Source organism: Myotis lucifugus, unplaced genomic scaffold (genome assembly GCF_000147115.1).
Source record: "Myotis lucifugus unplaced genomic scaffold, Myoluc2.0 scaffold_262, whole genome shotgun sequence".
In the NCBI taxonomy this organism is placed as follows: Eukaryota; Metazoa; Chordata; class Mammalia; order Chiroptera; family Vespertilionidae; genus Myotis; species Myotis lucifugus.
Window position 1 is genome coordinate 515,186 of NW_005871310.1, and position 14,650 is coordinate 529,835.

Here is a 14,650-nt window from a genome sequence, read left to right on the forward strand (position 1 = left end):
TGATTTTTCCAGTTGTTTGTTTTCCATCTATCCACTGATCCAAAAATTTATTGAGCATGGGAATCACTAGGCATCTCTCCTGTTATTGTTCTTCTCATGCCATCTGTGCCTGGAACCATTAGAGAACTGTTTACCTAGGTGATATATTGGTTTCTAGTAGTATTGCTTTGACTGAATTGTACTTCGGTCTAAGGTCATCAGCCTATATTAAGAAAAATAACAATAAAGAGACCTAGGGAATCGTTGCTGTATGCATTACATGGTATCTTTTTTGTGGAAACTCTTAGGAGGAATTTCTGTTTTTAGTATCAGAGATAGTTGTGCTTTTTTTTTTTTTTTAAACCTTGTGTACATTTGTGAATTTGTTATATAGAATAATTCTCTATTTTAATTGTTCCAGGGGTTAGAGCTGAACTTGTAACTTCCTTTAATAAGTGTAAAGGACTCCCTGGCATGCATTTTATGTAGTGTCCTTACTAATAATGACCTCTAATTTCTTTCTCTTTGGCTCTTCTTTCTCATTTTTAATTTATTTTATCTTGTATATAACTTTGTTGCTTTAACTAAGTGGTTTCATAGTTTTATATGGTCATTTTCCCCCCTCTTGTTCAGTTGTAAAAACTCTTTCTCAGGGCAGCTAGTCATCTCTGAGGGGGATCAAGCTTTTCCCTGTCCCCATTTGGGTCATTTCCATAAATATTTAGTGAGTACCTTCATATGTTAATCATTCTAGTCACTGCACATAAAATGGTATTGGTCCTTCCCTCAAAGATACTGACAACTCACAGTCTAGTAGGAAAAATGGATATGTAAATAAATTCTTGCAATAAAGTGTTACAAGTGTAATAATAGAAATAATATACATTGTACAGAGGTAATACAGATGAATAGGGAAGGCTGCCTAGATAGGTGACCTATCCTTAGTTTTGAAGGATGAAAAAATTCTTTACTTCGATGTGGGTAGCACACTTTCTGGCAGAAGGAATAACATGGATAAAAACAATGGTGTGGTTAGAAACTGCAAGTGATTGCTTCTGAGATTCCTAGCCAAGAGTCTATCATTAGACTATCTTAGGCCATAGTACAGATGTCCATATTGATGCTGTCTAATTATTCAGCTGGAACTGAAGATTTATCACAAAGTTGATACTTCTGGGCTTTTGATTTGGCCCAAGCCTAGAAGTGTATCCTTCAAATAGTCCTTCTCTGCTTTATTTTATGCATTAGCAAAGGTTGAGTCATCCTAAAGTCATGCCTTCCATCATTCTGGGAAGCTTTCTGAGCCAAGCCCAGCTTGGCTTAGGAATAAGTTATGCTTTGTGTTGTAACCATTGGCAATAAGTCCTATTCTTGCGTTTCACATGCACAGTAGGATTACAGTTACTGAAGCATATGGGAAAGATGAGTTGGGATCGTACCCTCTATGGATTTGCATTTTTCAGGGTTGTTATTTTCTTGGTAAAGATGTAAAACCTTATTCTGTCTAATGAGATTTTGAGCTGACTTGTGCTACAAATCTTTGAGATGCTAGTCCTAATTTGTAAAGCAAACTATGTGTAAGTCAGTTGACATTCTCTCTGAGGACTTTCTTTGGCAGATTTTCTTTTCGACTTCTGGACAGATCTGTAAAACAATATGGCTTTTTAAATACTTTGAAGTGACATATATGAAAAGGTTGAATAAGGCACTAATAGATGCCCTGAGATGTTGTCCCTTGTGACTATGGCAGACTAGGAGTCACAAAGGACAATAATATTGTGGATTACTATATTCCTTTTTTCCCCTCTCCCCATGCATACTTTTCTAAATCTCTTTCCTTCTTTCTACATCTGTAAAATAGGAATATAGTCTATACCCGTGGTTGGCAAACTGCGGCTCACGAGCCACATGCGGCTCTTTGGACTCCTTGAGTGTGGCCCTTCCTAAGCCTTAGGAGTACCCTAATTAAGTTAATAACAATGTACCTACCTATATAGTTTAAGTTTAAAAAATTTGGCTCTCAAAAGAAATTTCAATCGTACTGTTGAAATTTGGCTCTGTTGACTAATGAGTTTGCCGACCACTGGTCTATACTATCAACAGATCTGGTACCTAACACTAGCATTGTTTTCAGCACCTAGGTGGAGCCCCAAACTTTTAGCACAGTCACCTTCATTTCTACCACATGAGAGTTAGAATCTTGGTAGAGTTTAGGGCATATGGGACAAAGAGTATTGGTTATAGAATAAAGACTTTTTGTGAAACAGTAAGAAAGGCTGTGGTAATTAACAAAAAACACCCTACCTTAATTACAGTATACTATACACATAGGAAAGTGTATAATATCAGCCATACAGGTTGATAAATTGTCACAAACAAACATGTGGGTAACCAGCAGAGTGATTGGTTTTTTATTTTGTGTCACTTCTGTTCTTCCTTTTAACTCTAAACTCAAATTTTTTTTTTATTTTTTTTTTACTCAAATTTTTTTATACATTTAATAGTAATAGTGGCAGGGATGGAGCACCGTTTTCCTGCTTTCTGGTATGCCTAAGATTAATTTTCATTGTTGAGAGAGGATAAGGAGAATGAAAAAGAGAATTGAATCAAAGAGACTTGAAGTTGTTTACTGTGTCTTTTGAACTAGGTATTTTGGGTCTGGGAACCAGCATAGAAAATATATGACTGATAAAAAACTAGATGGAAGCTCCAGTCACAGTGAAACTGACTCTCACCAAAAGTGCTATGGTTTTCAGCCTTAATGTTGAACTGTCTGGCTGTTGGGGGGAAAATGACATCATGGCCTGCCTGTACCTGGAGATGCTTGGTTCCAGTTGGGATGTGGAATCCCACAAGTTCTGCATTGCCGTTTATAGCCTTGTCTTGGGTGTCCAGGTAAATGCCAGGCTGTACCAGGTCGTGCTCTCTATGTGTATTCTAACAGTTTTCTTTGCTTTCTGCTGCTAGCTGCCAGTGAAGTAGAGGTGCCTCTGTTGATAAAGAACAGACACAGAAGTTCACATCCAAACCTGAATAACCATTTTTAACTTGAAACACTTTTCTAGGAGTTGATGCGCCAGAATCCTTCCCTTATTTGGTGCCTTGCTTAAATCTGAATCTTACACGAGTTTGCCAGAGCTCCCTGTACTGGTTATTTGCTTTTTGGTGCCCACAGCAGAGTGGTTTGTGAAACCTTTGTGACCACATCTTTCTTAAACTGAAGCTTTGTTCTCCTTTGGGTTCTTAGATTAGTTCTTGCCCCTCCCTTTCCTGAGAGTCAGGGGTTTTCCTGTATTGTAGTAGGTGGGTAGGAAGGAGGGTAAGTTTTCAGACATTTTTTTTTTTTTTGGACAGTGCACAGTCCCTTGATGATAGTGTGTGATTGAAGGCACACACATTCTTTGACTCTTGAAGAACTGTTTCCTTATTATTAATCAGGCAGATTGTGGGTTTATTGAGAAAAATGTTAGGGGCTTTTTTTTTTTTTTTTAACTATTTTACTGTTAGGGAAAAGAAACTTTTAAAAAATATATATATATTTTATTGATTTCAGAGAGGAAGTGGGAGAGAGAGAATCATCAGTGATGAGAGAGAATCATTGATTGGCTGCTTCCTGCATGCCTCCTACTGGGGATCGAGCCTGCAACCCAGGCATGTGCCCTTGACTGGTATCAAACCCAGGACCCTTTAGTCTGCAGGCCAGCCCTCTATCCATTGAGACAAACCAGCTAGGGCTAGAATGTCCTTTTTTAAATGGAGGTTTTCTTATGTAATTTCCCTGCTCAAAACCCTTCAGTGGCTTTAAGGTCAAACTCTTTAACAAGGACTTTGACAACTTGGTCCAGTTTATTTCTCCATCCTCCCTTTTGCAGACTCTCCCTCCTGGCCATGCCAGTCTGTAATGTACCACTCTTGGGACCATCACATATGCCATTCCCTTTGCTTCTCTCCAAAACCAACTGATTAATTTACTCAACCTTCAGGCTTCAACTCAAGGATCTCTTCCTTTGGAGATCTCTGGTGCTCCTGTTGTGGAAATACACAGCATCCTGTACTTCCTCAGTCTTGATACTAATTGTGTCATCCGTGGAGCAGGGATTATCTCTGCCTTGTCTGTAGTTCGTGCACAGTGTCATGTACACAGAAGATGGTAAGTTTGTGTTGAATGGGGTTCTTCTCACCCTCTGTCGACCCATTCATTTATAAGATGGGTTTGAATTTGTGTTTGTGTCTTTAGAGAACTACTTTCTGGTTGCCCACATGATTACCGATTAGAAGGTTCAGCCATTTCCTCTTCTCTTACTTTGTGCAGTTCAGACACAGGATATACCAGCTCCCCTACTTTTTGGTGGATGGGCATGAGAGTTCCCAGGCCCTGAGAAAGATGAGTCAGAAAGAAGAGTCATTCAGAAAGTAACCCAGTCAGAGCAACAGTGTTGTCCTTTGGCTGAACTTTCTCTCTTCTTCTGTATACTTCGAGATGCTAAACTGGTGGCACTTTTGTACTGGTTGCTATAGATTGTCAGACCGCAGCACAGGGATTCATAAACCTTAATCTGGCACTTTCCTTTGATTAGGGATGTTTTGGGAAATGTTCAGAGGCTCTCAGGCCTAAGTGAAACCTTTATTGGACTGATTATGTTCTGTTTCCACCTGGTCACTTAGCCTCATAGTGGCTTCCAAGGTGAAAACCAGGAGCATCTCATTTATATTTCTTTGTAGGGTTTAGCATATTTGAGTTCAGAATCTTTGAGAGCAGCAGTCTTTTGGCATTTGGTGGGGTTTTGTTTTTTTGCTATCATAGAATAGGATGGTGCTTACTCAGAAGCTGGCAAGAAAGGTTAGATTTAGGTAGAATTATACGTTTGTGGGCCTTTAGAATTGTAAGGAACACTGTAGATTGATGATTCTCCTGAGGTGGTAGGAGGTAGGTAGGTAGGTATCAGAATATCCAGGAAATGGGGTTTCTATTAAATCATACTACCCCTCACTCTTCATGCCCTTGAGAATCATTGCTGATTCCAGTACATGTGTGTGATAGGTAGTTCTCAAGTGTTGCACAGGTAAAAACATTTTTGAGATGCCAGTGTTATAGGTGATCTAGCACAGGGATCCAACTTGATTGTGAAGGGCCAGATAGTAAATATTTTTAGGCTTTTGGACCATATATTCTCTGCTGCAGCTATTCAGTTCTGCCTTTGCAGGGGGAAAACAGCTACAAACAGTATGTAAACAAACATTTCAGCAGAACCATGTTCATGAACACTGAAATTTAAACGTCATGGGTCATGAAATATTTTGATTTTTTATTTTAACTGTTAAAAAATATAAAATCCATTCTTAGCTCATGGGCCATACCAAAACACACACAACACAAACAAACAAACAAAAAAACAGTAGCAGGCTAGATTTGCCCTTGAGCCATAGTTTGTTGACCCATGATCTAGTCCAGTGGTCCCCAATTCTGGCTGTTTTTCAGAATTACCTGGAGACCTTTTAAAAATGCTGATTTGCAGTCCCCCCCGCGCCCCCCGAAGATTTGATTCTGTAGGACGGGGAATCTATTTTTTACAAAAGCTCTTGTGATGCACACACAATCAGAGTTATGGAATCACTGAACTGATCTCACTCAACCTCATTTTATAGTTGAGACAGCTTTAGAAAGATGAGGTGAACTTGGGGTGGGGGACACACAATACAATATACAGATGATGTGTTGTAGAATTGTACACCTGAAACCTATATAATTTTATTAACCAGTGTCACTCCAGTAAATTCAATAATTTTTAAAAAAAAGATGAAGTGACTTGCCAATAGTTATATAGCAAATAAATGACATAACCAAAATTTGAACCTAGATCTTCCACTCTAAGATCAGTAAGTCTTTGATCATACTCTTCTACCATACTCTCTCCCTCCAAACAAACAAATGAACAATAAATATAGAGCAGTCACAAAATTGTGGTTCCATTCTTTCTTTACCTAGTGCCAATTTCCCTCCTGAGAGCCTGTCGGGTACTCTAAGCTCGGCTGTCCTTCTGCTTGCTGGCTGGATTTTCTGGAACTGACTGCTGATTTGACATTTAGCCCAATTTCCCTCCAGTCTGCTGGCATTAAGTAGGAGAGATAATGAAATAATAGCCAGTAAATTGCTTTAATGTAAGACTTTGTTGAGGCAGCACTAAGCTGCAGTGTGAGGGTGAGAGCCGTGGTTTCAAGGGGTGCATTAGTTGGAAGAGGTGGTTTTAAGAGGCACATTTTACACTTGAATTCACATGGCTCAGATCCAGCTGTCTAAGTAGGACATCTCTACATGAAACTTGTGCTTAATTAGAGCTAATTGAGCTGTCATCCTGCCCAGAACAATTCAGGGGTGGAGAAACTAAAGGTGAGGAATAATTACCATTCCTGCTTTACTTCAGCCTCTGTGTGACTCTTTATGTCCTAGAAAGAGGAATACTGAAAGTCCTAAGGAATAATTTTTATCTCTACTAAATGATTATTGCATTACTGATTAATTGATAGGGTTCCCACATTTTGTGTGCCAGGTTGTTCCCTCCCCAAACCCCTCCATGCCCCCCCCCCCCACTTTAAAAAAATATGTTTTTATTCATTTCAGAGAGAGGAAGGGAGAGATAGAAACATCATTGATGAGAAAGAATAATCCATTGGCTGCCTCCTGCATGCCCCCTATTGGGCATTGAGCCCGAAACCCAGGCATGTGCCCTGACTGGGAATTGAGCTGGTGACCTCTTGGTTTCTGGGTCGACACTCAACCGCTGAGCCACACAGGCTGGGCTTTTATTATCATCTTAGATCTCATCTCTCACAAAGACTTTTTTTGGCTGAGGGATAGAGACAGGGAAATGCAGTGCTCCTGGCACCTTCATAGCCCTCAGGCCTTGTCTTAGGTTTTGGAACATAAATGGGGAGTTGGCAAGTTGGTATGTTATTTGTTTATCTTTTGTTCTTGGACTATAAGTTCCTTGGCATTTGAGACCCTGTCTTCTGGTTTGCTCTTGACTCTGCCTGGCATAGGAGCATGGGGATGAAGGTGAACAGCATAACCTCTGTGCTCACTCTCCTCTATCCTGTGATCTCAGTGCTTTAGGGAGATGATAAATGGGCTTTGATTGCCTATTCTGAAAGTCCCAGACATTTACTAATAGGTACCATTGAAATTTGGTCTCATCTAAGAGGACAGAACCTCCTTTTAAAAACAAAGTTTTTTTTAAACATGTGTATGTATGTGTGTGTGTTTTTAAATACTTGCTATATAAAAGAAATATTCTGGACAGATTAATTAGAGAATGATAATTAATACTCCCCAAAACACTTTAAAAATGCACATTAGAATTCCTTTTAATACTGAATACTCTTACTATCCTTAAAGTGATTCAGTTTTTAGAAATTTAGTTTACACACTATTATTTAGAAGCAAAAGCAACTATTTAGGAATGGAAATTGGGTGTATTTCAGAATCTTCTCTGTGTCATATTTTTACCTCTGAGCAGCTTCTTTCACCTTCCTTGCTCCACAGTTCATAAAGCACTAGAGTGATAATTACCAGGGCTTGCATAAAACATTTACTCTTCAAAATGCTTTAAATTTATATTATCTATTTTTGTCCTTTCAGCTTGGAGTTAGGTAATGCCAATGGTGGAAATTAAATTTTACAGTTGAGGAACAACCTAAACCATTTTACTCATAATCCCATAGTTAAGGGCAGGACAGACATAATTGTGAGTGTCTAGAGACTTAACCATCCAGCTACTGCCATTAGTGTCTCTTTGGATCATTGCTTTAGGTGGTACAAAAGGCTCAGGAGTCCATACATAGTGACTTGGTTTTGAACTTAAAATAAAGAGTTAGGAGCCCTTTAATAATTATAACACTGTTCCTCGGGGCTGTACCTAAGAAGCATTTTTAGTTTCTGGTGAATAGTATGTAAATGTACAAGAAAGATCTGGAGGCAAATAGTCTCATCGTTTGAGGAGTAATATTTTTTTCTCTACCTGAATGAGACCATCTGAGTGTATTACTAAAAAACAAAAAGTTATGCCCTGGCTGGTGTGGCTCAGTTGGTTTGAGCATCATCCCGTACACCAAAAAGTGGCAAAACAGGGTCCCAAATGCACATACATAGGTTGCGGGTCCAGGGTATGCACAAGAGGCAGCCAGTTGATGTTTCTCTCTCACATTGATGATGTCCCCCCCGCCCCCCATTCCTCTCTAAAAACAAACAAACAACAACAAAAACAATCCACAAAAAGTTACAAAAATGAAAGCCAGTCTATGATGTGTTGGAGAGGGAAGAAAGCTCAAATAAGACAAGACTTTCCTTATTGTGGACTTGGTATCAGTTAGGTTTTTCAAAACAGAAGACTTTATATTGTTATATACAGTGTTGATTAGGCCCATATTGTCAATGTCTAACAAATCTACTTTCTCAATATAACATGCCTTATTTCCTCTTTCTAGAATGCATCTAAATTTTTAACTTCTTTCCTACTTGAAGTGTTGTTGGTGATTTAAAACAAAACAGTTGACCCTTGAGCAGTGTGGGGTCAAGGGCCCTGATGACCTACACTGTCCAAAATCCATGTGTAACTTTTGACTCATTTAACTACTAATAGCCTGCTTGACTCATTTAATTACTAACTACCTGAGGCCTTACCGATAACATAAACAGTTGATTAATACCCTATTTTGTATGTTATATGTAATAATGTTATATTCTTACAATAAAGTAATCCAGGAAAGAAGTTACTAAGAAAAACATAAGGATGTTGTTCAAAAGTCAACTATATGTTTAGGGTGACAGATACTTTCAGACTAAAACTAAAGCAGTGGTTCTCATTAACTAAGGTCAGAGAGAATGTATTTTTGCCTCTAGTTTGAAAAGTTCCTGAAGATTCCCTTTATGCTCACTGGTAGAAACAAAATGCATTGAAATTCACTTTCTACTACATATAGTAAAATACAATAATGGCCAGTGCAAATTCAAGTAATTAAGTGGGCTTCATCTATTACCCTAAGGCAGTGGTTCTCAACCTTCCTAATGCCGCGACCCTTTAATACAGTTCCTCATGTTGTGGTGACCCCCAACCATAAAATTATTTTTGTTGCTACTTCATAACTAATTTTGCTACTGTTATGAATCGTAATGTAAATATCTGATATGCAGGATGTATTTTCATTGTTACAAATTGAACATAATTAAAGCCATAGTGATTAATCACAAAAACAATATGTAATTATATATGTGTTTTCCGATGGTCTTAGGCGACCCCTGTGAAAGGGTCGTTCGACCCCCAAAGGGGTTGCGACCCACAGGTTGAGAACCGCTGCCCTAAGGGAAGGATCTTGGGGAAGTATAGATAGAACCACGATATTCAGAAACAGACAATGAGTGCTCTCATTTTACTCCAGGAGGCATTGTAGATCACATAGTATGAGTTTCCTATCTAATAAGTAAGGAAAACTTAAAAGTAAAACTGGGCTGCCCTTTTTTTTTTTTTTAAATATATTTTTTACAGAGAGGAAGGGAGAAGGATAGAGAGTTAGAAACATTGATCAGCTGCTTCCTGCACACCTCCTACTGGGGATGTGCCCTCAACCAAGGTACATGCCCTTGACCGAAATTGAACCTGGGACCCTTCAGTCCACAAGCTGACGCTCTCTCCACTGAGCCAAAGCAGTTAGGGCCTGAGCTGCTTTTTAATTGCTCTTATTTTTTCATCAGCCTTTCATGAGTAAAGCTCACCAGTTCTCTTCCTGAGATAGATGCAGTATAAGGGAAGGAGAACTTTTTGGAATTAGAGGACTTAGGTTCAAGTTCTAATTCTTCCATTTACTGGTTTAAGTTGTTTAAATTTCTGAGCTGCCTTGTAGCTTAGGGGATGGTAATTGCCTTGAATGAGATGGGTTAATATTGTTTTGTTTCTATCAAAGTATCCTGTATGTATAAATATAACCGGTTGTAAAGGATTTCTCCTGGTAATGGATGAGTTAACCAGTTTATGATTGACAGCTGTGGGGAAAGGGATAAAATAGGAATAGAGAGAGAATAGATATTTTACCTTATCTTGAAATAATTTCATACCTGTAGAAAAGTTGTAAGAATGATACAAAGAACTTCCATATAGCCTTTACCCAGATTCTCTAGTTGTTAACATTTTACTACTTGTTTTATCACTCATTGGGATAGAATGTTCAGCTAACAATTGAGTGTTTACAACAAGTCAAGCATGCTTTTACTTGCCTTATCTCAAGCTACCAACCCATTAATATATGGGTACTGTTATCACCATGTATAGAAAGAAAAATTTACGGGGGTTCAGCCAGTTGTCTGAGATCCCCTAGCAGATAAATGGCAGAGATTTGACAGGAACGTCCATGTTTTTCACCACCTTTCTCTACTAGTAGATCTAGAGACTTGCATGTCGATGTGACAAAGACACATCGATTGGTTGCCTCCTGCACACGGCCCAACCAGGGCTAGGAATCAAGTCTGCAGCCAAGGTATGGCCTTTGACTGGAATTGAACCTGGGACCCTTCAGTCCTCAGGCCGATGCTCTATCCACTGAGCCAAACCAGCTAGGGCATCTAGAGCTTTTTAACTAGAAATCAATGTTTGATATAGTATTGCTGACTAAATGTAATTCGTTTAAACAAAGATAAAGATTGAAGTTTGTATGCAGAATTTGCTGTTGAAGTCATTGGTGGGGTGAGAATGCACTCCTTTTCCCACACCTAGCTTCTGTATGAAATAGATAGAATGGCCATAACTTGATTGGCGTTCTGTTTTGCAAGGGAGTAAATCAAAAGAGGTTTTTTTTTTTCTTGGGCAAAGTATCCAGAGGTGCTGGACTGTTCCTTGCCCTAATCACCCCCTGAGATCAAGATTCTTGACTCCTCTGAGCATATTGCTTCTAGGAGACCAGGGAAGATGACAACAAGATTTGATCTTTTATTATCTCCGCTTTCTTTGGAGTTAAATTTCCACCCTTGTTTTGCTCAGAGGAATCTCTCCCCTCAGTTTTAATAGCAGTAGGTTTTCTAGAACATGGAACTGAGATTGTAAATTTTTACTTCATGGGCCAGATGTGGCTGGCATGTTCGTGTTTTGGGCTTGCCTAATGTTTACTTTTTTTCCTTTTTTTTTTTTTAATTGGAAGCCAACATTTAAAAGCTAGAGGATTTCACATAAAAACCCAGCTTTCAGCTCTTCTTTAAAAGACAAAAAAAAAAAAAAAAAAAAAAAAAGGAAAGAAATGATAATCCTGGGTCCATAAAGAGTAGACCAGCCATGGATTACTACTGTCCCCACCAGCCTATTTCAAACCTGGCCTCCTGTACACACTTGAATTTTCAGCTCCAGACCTTGAAATTGAACTTTAGTCTTAAAAGATGGAGATGTATAATTTGATGAGCTAGTTAGTGGTGGGTTACTTTATCCTTGTTTACCAAAGAAGAGTCCTGCTTTCTTGGTTAGAAAGAAAAATAACTCATGAATATGATTAGGGACTTATCCAAAATCACTATTATCCCTGTCCATGTCAGTGTTTCATTTCCATCATTATGGTGTAAGAGTGGCTCACAGATTTCAGAGAGCTGCAGGCATCTTTCCACTCAGCTTAGTTGGGATTCAACTCTTCATTCCCTGCACACAGGCACTGCTGCCAGCAGAGGGTGCTATCCACTCACTGAGGCTGCTGTCATTTTGGCTCAGTTGAGCAGCAGCTGTTGGGCATGTGCCCTGGGTCTGTGTGAGAGTTTGGGCATGTCTATTTGGTTCACATCCCTAGTGCCCACCCCTTAGACCCTGGCCAGGTTATTGTGTCACTAGGGACTCTGTTCAGTAACAGGAAACTGGGGAAAGTTTAATTGTTTTCTCCTCTCTTTTTCCCATGCAGCTGAACAAAAGGTTCATCCTCAGTTTTCTCCATGCCCATGGGAAGCTGTTTACCCGGATTGGGTAAGTGTGCAGGATGTTTATTTTATTTTCCTACATTACAAGTCATTTTGGAATTTAATATTGTTAGCAACTAGACTGTGTTTGTAACTGAGGGCACAGGGTGTGAATTCTTAGAGGCCTCCACCTTCTCTTCCCTTCACTCACTCCTACTTTGCTCATGAAGTTTGGGAAATATAATTCTCCATCCCTATGTCATCCCTCTTTCTCTACCTTTACTAAAGCCCCCTTTAAACACAGTCTTTTCTCAACCCCCCACTCTTAATCCCTCTGGATTTCTCTTTCCTCTGCCTTCCATCTCAGCCCCCTAGGAGCTCCTTAAAGAAGTCATGTTCATTTCCTGGGTGCAACTGCCAAGGGTCCTCCTTGGGAAGAATACTGTCCACTCATTTTCCCTTAAAGAGAAGAGTAGCATTTTTTTCCCCCTCCCAACATTTTCTCTTCCTCCTGAACCATACCCCTTCCTTCTATGCTCAGGTTTCTGTACCATATTGCTGATCTCAGTAAATGCTAAAACTTTTCTAGGTTTCACCATCTCCCATGGATTTACATATAAATCTCAGGGAAGGTGCTGTGTGTGCAAAACCCTGTTACTTCACCCATTAAATCCCTGGACAGAGATCAAGTTTTGAGTGTTCCTTTGGTGGATCAGAGTTGTTTTCCACTGTATAAAACCAGCGATCCTAAAGCCTGACTAACGCCTGCACACCAGAGCACGTGTGCGCTGAGTGCTCTTCCGTCTCGGAGAGGACTAGGTGGCGGTGCTCTTAGAGAGCTCTTCTGCATTTTAATGTTTTCTGACTTGGAGGTTTTATTGTAAGCTACCCTTTGAGGTGATTTGTTTCGGATTATAGATCTCACTGTTGTTGTCAGTGTTTTCCTTTCACTTTCTGTCATAACCTTGTAAGTTTATCTCTAATGCTCTAGAAGGTTTTCTTAGTGGGAGAGGCTGAAAGGCTTTGTCCTGCTTTGAAGAAACATTGTTCTATGGATGTTGAACTAGAAAGTATGCTTATTACATATTCATTTATTATCAAACATAGATAAGAGTGACAGTGATGATTATCACAAAGGTAGTCTTTAAATGACTTGGGAAACGAGTACTGCCAATAGATGTATCCTTATTAATAGAAATAAGTGTGAGGAGATTCACTTAGGAAAAGTAAACTAGGTGCATCATTAGCTCCCCTCTCACTACCTCTCCTACCCCCATATAAGTTCTACTTTGGCAGGAGTTTTTGCCTAACAGTGTTGTATCTTAGTGCTTATCATGTACTAGATGCTCAGCAAATATTTGTTGTATGAATGAGTGAATCATTACAGAAATGGATAGACTGTGAAAGATTGGAGAGAAGGATCTAGTTCGTATTCTAGTAGGTAGGTTATAGTAGACCCAGGTCAGTTATTAGTGAGGAATGTAAAGCTGCAGTTTCAAGTGGGCAAGATGATATCAGTATCATTTTATAGCAGGAAGTACTATTGTGTTGCACTTAAAATAGCTACTTTGGTTCTTTATCACTTTATCATCTTTTTTAGTTCTCATTTTTTAAATCTTTCTTTCCCTTACTACCTTTTCACTCAGTTTTCCTCTCCTTTTCTCATGTTTGTTCTTTAAATTTTCATGTACCATGTTGCTTTAAGTCAGGGTTTCTCAATCTCTATACTATTGATATTTTGAGCATTATAATTCTTTGTTGTAGGGAGCTGTCCTGTGCATCGTATGATGTTTAACAGCATCCCAGGCTTCTTCTACCTACTACATGCCAGTAGCATTGTGCCCCCACTCCGCCCCAGTTGTGATAATTAAAAATGTCTCCAGACATTGCCAAATGTTCTCTGGGGGCAAAATTGCTCCTGATTGAGAACCACTGCTCTAGGTATTTGTTAGTTTTTTTAGAGACTTTTGGGACTAAAGAAGTTATAAATCTTGGTCTGGAATGTAGGAATATTTAGGATATATTTTTGTCAAGTTAGGCATTAATATTTTTTCCCCTCTTTTAAAATTCTCACATTTATTTTTATATATTTTTGGAGCAGGCTTGAGAAAGAATCACAGTAATGATTAAAAAACTAGAAAATGATTTCTAGAGGAAAAATTAATCTTGAAAAAGTTAAGGTAAAAAAAGGTTTATTTAAAGACAGCTGTTTGTTCCCCTAACTGTGTTTAACTATAAGAGTTATAACCAGGTAGTTTTGATTTCTGTGGGAAGACAACAAGAGAAAGTAGGCTTATGTTGCAGCTGGAGAGATTTGGGTTAGGTGTAAGAAAATTTCACAGAGAAGATGTTCAGGAATTTTCTTTTCTGAAATCCTTTAAAGATTATCTCATTTGTCAGAGATGGTTTGCTGTGGTCCAGTTTATTTTTCAGTATCTCTTCCATCCCTGCATATAACATATTCTCTTGGCAAAAGATAAGGCCAGTCTAGTTGCACCTTCATAAAAAATGAGTTATAGTAGTGTTCACATGAGGAGAACGTATGTAAAGTCTAGGCGCTCCAGCCCCTTGATGACTATTCTTCCTATGCTCCCCTGGAGGTGAAAGAGAATTGAGTCCCATGTTTATTCTGGAAGGCAGAAACAGTAAAAACTTTGCTATTGGAAAAAAAAGTATAGAAGTCTGTAAGACTAGAAAAGCAATGAGCCCAAGCCACACACAACAACATGGACTGTTGCCTAATTACCAAGAAGATGT

At 38.9% G+C, this 14,650-nt stretch overlaps 1 protein-coding gene across 9 annotated transcripts in view; it reads left to right on the forward strand.

The window, feature by feature from the left end:
- The window catches only part of SMG6 (SMG6, nonsense mediated mRNA decay factor), a 213,585-nt gene that overhangs the window by 33,838 nt on the left and 165,097 nt on the right, over positions 1 to 14,650 (forward strand). For all 9 annotated transcript variants that reach the window (XR_002831739.1, XM_023762803.1, XM_023762791.1 and 6 more), the window contains one exon: positions 11,899 to 11,960. Coding sequence is in view for 8 of the 9 variants with exons in the window: in XM_023762803.1 (XP_023618571.1) it covers positions 11,899 to 11,960 (62 nt within the window). In the remaining variant the exon portion in view is untranslated. The remainder of the gene's footprint in view (positions 1 to 11,898; positions 11,961 to 14,650) is intronic.